The sequence below is a fragment of the Aplysia californica genome, unplaced genomic scaffold (genome assembly GCF_000002075.1).
Source record: "Aplysia californica isolate F4 #8 unplaced genomic scaffold, AplCal3.0 scaffold00202, whole genome shotgun sequence".
Lineage (NCBI taxonomy): Eukaryota > Metazoa > Mollusca > Gastropoda > Aplysiida > Aplysiidae > Aplysia > Aplysia californica.
This window is the reverse complement of record NW_004797472.1, coordinates 323,571-331,962: the sequence shown is the minus strand read 5'-3', so window position 1 is coordinate 331,962 and position 8,392 is coordinate 323,571. Positions and strand designations below refer to the sequence as shown.

Genomic DNA, 8,392 nt, shown 5'->3' with positions numbered 1-8,392 from the left:
AGAGGGACAGGGTTAAACTTCCCCTGACAACTGACCTCCTTCCCTTCTCGGGCACGCTGCTCCCGGCTGATCTGGGCCATGACATTGGCCGCCTGCTCGCCGCCCATCACCGAGATCCGAGAGTTGGGCCACATGTACAGGAAGTTGGGGCTGGGGAAAAGAAAAAATAATATGGAAATGTCAGAGGTCACTCAGTCAGGCCGATATTTCTGTGTACTTTTTTTTCTCTCCAGTATAGTTAGAGTTTTAATTTTAGTTTTAGTAAGGTTTTACGACGCTCGCAACTACATAATGTCGTATGACGGCCAAATGGTGGATGTCAACAGAGAAGTCCAAATGGGGAATCAGACTTTTAGTAAGAGTTATACGCCGCTCGCAACTGCATAAGGTCATATGATGAGTACGCGAAACACAAGTTGGTAGCTTTCACAACAGTTCACAGCACGGCTTGGTTTAGGTCAATGATTCAATTAAGAAATTTTTTAATTTGTGGTAAAATATTTAATCTATAAATGATATTTTGCATTAGATTAAAACAACAGTGTATTTACAATTTGTTGTAAAGGGAAATTACTTTTATAAAATCAAGAATTCTTTTGGCTTGTTACACAAACAAAAAACACATCGAACTGATATCAGCCTATTAGTTCGTTTATTTTTTTTATTTTAATAAATGTTTAACGCCACCCGAGAAAAATTCAAAAATTCCTACAAACTAAAAATGTTTACTGTGTCTAGAGCGCTCATATTACCTTTTGCAGTGGTGAGCACTGTTAAATACTTATTTTAAAAAAACCCAACAAACAAATAAAGAAGACACAAACATGCACACACACACACACACAACACACACAGGAACAAACACACAAACACAGGAACAAACACACACACACACAGAGGAACACACACACACACAGGAACACACACACACACAGGAAGGAACCACTCACGAGTAGGAGCGACCACACATGCCGTAGTTCCCCGCTCCGTATGAGCCTCCGATGAGGACGGTCATCTTGGGCACTTTGGCGCAGGCCACAGCGGTCACCATCTTGGCTCCGTTCTTGGCGATACCGCCTGACTCCGCCTCTCTGCCCACCATGAAACCTGCATGGGGGAATTGATTGAAAGTATTGGTTTCATTTAACTAGCATTACAATATTTGTTACATTTCACTTACATTACAATATTAGTTTCATTTCACTAACATTGTAGTATTGTTTTCATTTCACTGATGTTACAATATTAGTTTCATTTCACCAACATTACAATATTAGTTTCATTTCATTAACATTACAATATTAGTTTCATTTCACTGACATTACAATATTAGTTTCATTTCATTAACATTACAAATTGGTTCTTTTACTGAAATTACAATATTGGTTATATTTCACTGATATTACAATATTGGTTTCAATACTGGTGTCCTTGTGTGCTTGTATGTGTGCATGCGTGTGTGTGTTTGTGCATGTGCGTGTATGTGTTTGTGTGTCGGCATGTGTGCATGTACATGTTGATTCCACCGGTGTGTATGTGTGAGACTGTGTGTGTGTGCGTGTGTGTGTGTGTGTGTGTGTGTGCGCGTGCGTGCGTGCGTGTGTATATGCGAGTAAGTTTGCATGTATGTGGGTGCCTGTGCGCTGAGAGTGGACAAACCTGTGATGTTCTGGAGAAAGATGAGTGGAATATTCCTCTGACAGCACAGCTCTATGAAGTGAGTGCCCTGTGGATACACCAAGAGTTGTCTGTTTTAGTGCAGGTTTTACGGTGCTCGAAACTGCATAAGGTCATATGAGCGCCAAGGGGTGGATGTCAACAGAGAAGTCCTTACAGGGATCAAGCTTACTTTGCTCACCTCTCTAGCTTCAACAGCACAAAGTTTGCTTCGACAATCAAGGCACCCCAGAAATAGTGGGTCACAAGAGTGGGTCAAACATACAAAGGAAGTAGAGAAAAATGACAATAGTAAGGAATAGGAAAGAAAAAGTGGCAGTTCCCTGCTGCAGTTCAGGCACAATTATAAGCATGACATTGATAAATCAGCCTATTCACAATTACAATTTACTGAGCATAAGAACATGGCTGATGTCCCCCATTTGGGAATGGCCTAAAGACACTTCAGTCAGTAGCACTGCCCCGAGGGGTATCCAAGAGTTGACATGTAGAATAGGAGAGTAGGTTCTCTGTACATGTGGCGTCGGTGGCATAGTGGTTAGGCTCTCGGACTCGCAACCGTAAGGTCAGGGGTTCGAATCCCGTCAGGGAGCCTGACTTTGTGTCCTTGGGAAAAGCACTGTACACACGTATTTTTCTCATTTCACCAAAGTGGGAATGGGTACCCAGCTATAGACAGCAAAAGATCTTGTCAATTTTGTTAGTGTTTGAGCATTTAATCTGCTGCTTGCACTGTACGCTTCACGGAAAGCTGAGAATGTTTCTGAGTATTCTATGGTCTGCTGGGGTGATAATATAGTGCGTAAAGCCCGTAGAGCTCGCTGTTGAGAGGGATTACGTGCTTAACAAATGCTATTTATTATTATTGTTATTATTATTACATGTACATTCCCTCAATGATAAAAATTAGCGACACAGACATACAAGTGACTCTTTTTTTTGCTGGATTAAGATGATGATGATGAGCTCTAAGAAATCCACTGACCTTGAGGGCAGATTCTGAGAAGAGGACACCGTTGTTACCAACGATACCAACAGGGTAACCCCACAGGCGGGCAAATCCTGAAACAGAGTTTTTTTTTAATGATTCATTTATCCATCTACGATTTCATAAGAGAACATATTCTTTTTAATTAAATAACATAATATAAATTTCCATACTTTTAGATCTTTCAATATTACACCATAACAGAGAATCAATAAGCCATAGCTAATTACTAATGTACAAAATCCAGTTTTTTGGGGTGTTTGTTTTTTCAGAAAGGGTTATTGCGTCTTACTAAAGGGCACAGCCAAGACACCCTCAAATGTAAATGCTGTGTCCACAACACATACTTGACATTCTTGAACTTTTGAGCTTACTAACCACTCGTCAACAGTTCATTCATTCATCTATGACAAGACTGTATATTCTTTCTATGACAAGACTGGATATTTTTCTATGACAAAACTGCATATTTTGGTAAGAGTTCTGGGGAGCAAACAATTGTCAAAAAGTCTGTATAAAAAAACAAACAAAAAAAAGTCAAATATTGCCTATCCACTGTGTCTGCACAAAACCTTTTCTAGCGAAAAGCATTTTTAAAAATGTAAAAAAAATTACAACCTAAATAAAGTCACCAATTTCCCAATAGGAAGTCACAAAACCGGCACCTGAATGACATACATCTTTAGTTTAAGTAAGAGTTTTACGGCACTTGCAACACTATAAGGTTATATAAGTGCCGAAGAATAGATGTGTTACAAGAGAGAAACAAACACAAAAAAGAAGGAAGGAGGAGAGATAAGGACAATAGATGTTTGATAGGAAAGAAGAAGCAGCAAAGCACACCAGAGCACCCGCTAACCACCCACATTTAAGGTCATATAAGTGCCGAAGATTAGAGATGTTACAAGAGAGAAACATCCACAAAAAAGAAGGAAGGAGGAGAGACAAGGACAATAGGAGTTTGATAAGAAAGAAGAAGGAGCAAACCACACCAGAGCACCCACAAAAAACCCACTGACATACATAATCTGAGCTTCCGTATCACCTGAAAACAAGCATGATATTTACTTACCTGTGACCAGAGTCTCTCCGTACATGGTCTTGAACTCGTCAAATACGCTGCCGTCCACAATTCTCGCAATCACCTCCCTCACGTCGAACGTCTTCATCAGGTTGTCTCCCACAATGCCGTAGATCTCATCGGCGGGGTACAAGGGCTCCACGGGTTTCTCGATGCTCACCTGGCCGTGGGAGAGACGAGCGGGGAAACAATTTTTACCATACAACTCTTGTTCAGATCAATCTTAGTGCATTCTGCACTCACTCATACCCACGACAACACATCTATGTCTACTTTACATTCACATCCATATCATCTATGTCACGCTTTACATTAATATTTGTAAGAGCTACACTAAAATTTTTATATTACCATTTGTAAGAGCCACACCATATTTTACATTAATATTTGTAAGAGTTAAGCCATACTTTACACTAAATTACACTCACATTTGTAAAAGGTACCATTCTTTATACTCACATCCACATTATCACCACCATACTTCATACTCACATTTCGCTACCTCAGTATTCCAAAGTTCTAGCTGGCAATTTAGGTCATTTTGAGATACTAATACTATGAAGTCAGAAAACAAAACGCTCTATCTGCCTTATCAAAATTGTAACTCTTCCGAGTCGTTATCAAGATATTCGAAAAATTGCATTCGGAAAAGGTTTGAAATATTGGGAAACTCGACATTTTTAAGGTAAATTTCTCAAAACTAGGTACTGAGCAGATAGAACATTGTTATTCTAAGGTAGCAATTTGTAAGAGACACATACTTTACACTCATTCATCCCAGCGTTAAACATTGTATTCTTTCACACCCTATCACCCTATCCCATTTTTTAAAACCCCATATCAAATTTAGCACTCACTCACCCCTGAGTGGCGTTGGTGGCCTAGTGGTTAGGCTACCAGACCAGTAATCGTGAGATTGCGGGTTCAAAGCCTCAGCTCGGTCTGACGTTGTGTCCTTAGGAAAGGAACTTTCCACCAGTTTCCCATTTGGCTCGGTCCTTTCGGAGATGGATGTTAAACTCAGAGGCCCCGCCTTTTGATAACCTAACAGTGTTGATAGAGGCGTTAAACCTACATTATAAATTTTTACTCACCCCTGGGTCTTTGACGTAGTTCAAGTTTTTGATGACTCGTCGCGCCAAGTGAAGAGCGTGGACCTCGTCCTGAGCGTAATGATCAGTCACGCCAGACTCACTGGGAATTTAAGGCACACTCTTTGTTAGTTTGAGTTTTTTATTTTTTTTGTAAGGTTAAGTTTTATGCACAGTAGAATAGAAAATGGGCTGATTTATTAATGTCATGCTCATACTGTGCCTGAACTGCTGCTTTTTCTTTCCTTGTCCGAACTATCGTCATTTTTCCTCTTCTTCTTTCGTATGTTTGTCAATCTTGTGTGAACTGCTATTTCCATGATGCCCTGATAGTCGAAGCAGACTTTGTGTTGTTGAGGCTAGAGAGGTGATCAGAGTAAGCCTGATTCCCCGTTTGGACCTCTCTCTTTCTACATCCACCCCTTGGCGCTCATAAAACCTTGTGCAGTTGGGAGCGCCGTAAAACCTTACTAAAATAAAAATAATAAAAAACAAACTCTTACCTACAATAGAGATCAGCTCACAGAGAGAAGGAAAGTAATGAAGTAAACTCTTACCTACAATGGAGGTCGGTACAGGGACTGAAGGGACTTAATTCTGTAAACTCTTACCTACAATGAAGGTCGGCTCCGCCCAGATCCTCAGCAGACACTTCCTCTCCTGTGGCCGCCTTCACCTGATTGGACCACACAGAAAGAATTAATGACTGTGACGTAGAATCACTTTAAAATTTGCCGCCATGCGAGATTTAACTTAGGGCTCAAAATTTGTACAATAATTATTACAGGTAAAGACTGATTTCATATTCCGAATCAGCATCTCAAAATATGCAAAGTTGCTCACGGGGAACCTGATTTGATGCGTTATTATGAATATTTTAGAAATTTTATTATTATTATTTAGTTGATCGTCAATGGTGAAGTTGTGTATCAAGGTCACCCGGTGCGTAGCACATTTGCAGTCAAGTCAATGACTAGGAATCTCCCTGATCAAAACAAAACTGAACGATAGATTGAAACGTCAAAACAGACTACACAGCTCGATACGTAACCGGGCAATTACAGACAATAGATGTTTGATAGGAAAGAAGGACCAAATCACACCAGAGCACCCGCCAACTACCCGCCCAGACACACATGTACGAAGCCACAACTCACCAGCGGCGGCCCTCCCAGGAAGATGGTCCCCTGTTTGCGCACGATGATGCTCTCGTCTGCCATGGCTGGGGAGTAGGCCCCGCCTGCTGTACAGCTGCCCAGCACCACCGCCACCTGGTGGGAGAGAGAGAGTGGGTGAGTGTGAGAGGCGGGGGGTGGGGGGGGGGGGAGAGAGAGAGAGAGAGAGAGAGAGAGAGACAGAGAGACAGAGAGACAGAGACAGAGACAGAGAGATGAGAGAGAGGGAGGCAGAGAGAGTGGGAGTGGAGAGAGCAAGGGAGGGAGAGAGAAAGAATGAGATATATCATATATAGATGTGTATATATTAAAATATTTAAACCCTTACCTGTGACATATATATCTAAACTCTTACCTGTGATATATATTTAAACCCTTACCTGTGACATATATATCTAAACTCTTACCTGTGATATATATTTAAACCCTTACCTGTGACATATATATCTAAACTCTTACCTGTGATATATATTTAAACCCTTACCTGTGATATATATATATCTAAACTCTTACCTGTGATATATATTTAAACCCTTACCTGTGATATATATACTTACACCCCTACCTGTGACACATTTAAACCTTTACCAGCAGTATATTCAAACCCTTACATGTGATACATCTAAACACTTACCTTTGGTGTATTCAAAACCTTACCTGGGCATAATATCTAAACTTTTACCTGCAGTAAATTCAAAACCCTTACCTGAGGTATATTTTGGGAAGACATGTTGGCCTGGTTGTAGAAGATCCGGCCGAAATGGTCCCTGTCTGGGAACACCTGGTCCTGGCGAGGGAGGTTAGCACCGCCGGAATCCACTGGGGGGAGGGAGGGAAATCACAAGATTAAGAACAAATTTACTTACTTACTTTTACTTTACTTTTTCATCCTCTGTTGCCGTTAAGCGTCGAGGGGAGAAGCCGTTTTCTATGGTGGGCCAACTCCCCAGCTCTTTCAGTTTTGATATTATGTTTTCTTGGGGTCTCCTTGACACCCTCAATCCACCTTTTGCGTGGCCTTCCTCTTACTTTATAGCCTGAGTGCTTGGTGTTGTAGGTTTTCTCTAGCAATGTTTCACACTGTAAAATATTGTTTTTCTACCCCATTCCTTTCCTCTTCTTCCTCCTCCTCCTCTTCATCCTGCAATCTGAGGTATTTTGTCAAATGGTACTGAAAAACTTAAAGACTTAGAACTTGTTGGCTCTAGTTAAATTAAGAAAAAAATGACTCAACACTCTGTTATAAACTTTGCTAGCATGCTGAATTAAACAACTCAACACTCTACATTGTATTCTACGAAGATTTAACATGAGTGACTTAACGTGCAGCTTCACTTTACACAAATTTAAAAAAAAAATTGTAAGTTGCCAAAGACTGCACATATAAAAAGATACCTCAATCTCAAGAAAGAGCGCCCATTGTGATCTAGGAGCAATTATCTATGTTTTCTCATCAGTACTGACAATACAAATACATTTGTTTCATTTCTCACATAGAGGTTGTTTTGTAAAATCCTTATTTCTTGCTCTCTGTAGACAACATATGGACAGCTCAGTCAAGACTTCATCAGTCTTTAACTAAGCAGTCGATTATGTTGACCTTCAAAAAATATTAGTATCCTACACACAATAATACAGATGTTGCTACAAGAGCTTTACGTAAGTCTTTTTTTGGTATCCAAACAGAGTTATATCTGGAAAAAAACCCACAAGAAAGTGAAGACGAAAGCAGACGACAGAATATGGTCAGAGAGCAAGAAGGGAGGTGACAGCAGGGAAAATTTTACAGAAGAAAATTCTCTGTCGCTGTCGAGTTTTGAAACTAGGACTTACTGAAAGAGAGGCGAACACCATAACCTCTAGACCAAAAGAGAGAGCCCTCAAAAATGAATCACTGAAAATCCAACTGTGACTCACCCAGGTATATACATGGCAGTCTGTTCTGCTGGGCAATTTCTTGGGCCCTCAGGTGTTTCTTCACCGTGACTGGGTAGTAGGTGCCACCCTTCACCGTCGGGTCGTTGGCCACGATGACACATTCCACACTGAGGGAGGATCACAGAGATACAACATGAGGAGTCATTGGAGTAACTCTAGGCTCAATCTTATGTTCTCCTTACACACACCTGTCCACTCCCTCTATACACACGTCCACTCACCCAACACACTTGTCCACTCATCCTTCACACTCCCTATACACTCTTCCATTCAATCTCACACATGTCCAACACACACACATCCATACTCACCTCGACATGCAGCCTACACACTCATTCACTCACCCAGACACACCCATGCACAAGGCTCACACAGCCATTCACACACCCTGACAAGCAGTCTACACAACCATCCACACACCTCTCCAACACACTCTATTTCA

General features: G+C 41.0%; 1 protein-coding gene across 1 annotated transcript in view; it reads right to left on the bottom strand.

The window, feature by feature from the left end:
• Positions 1-8,392, bottom strand: part of LOC101857024 (methylcrotonoyl-CoA carboxylase beta chain, mitochondrial) — a gene marked incomplete in the record, with an annotated part of 13,557 nt that overhangs the window by 1,669 nt on the left and 3,496 nt on the right. The window contains 10 exon segments of the mRNA XM_013082970.2: positions 36-150; positions 951-1,107; positions 1,660-1,726; positions 2,663-2,739; positions 3,738-3,906; positions 4,841-4,940; positions 5,449-5,513; positions 5,995-6,108; positions 6,719-6,831; positions 7,930-8,057. Of these exon segments, the coding sequence (XP_012938424.1) occupies positions 36-150; positions 951-1,107; positions 1,660-1,726; positions 2,663-2,739; positions 3,738-3,906; positions 4,841-4,940; positions 5,449-5,513; positions 5,995-6,108; positions 6,719-6,831; positions 7,930-8,057 (1,105 nt within the window).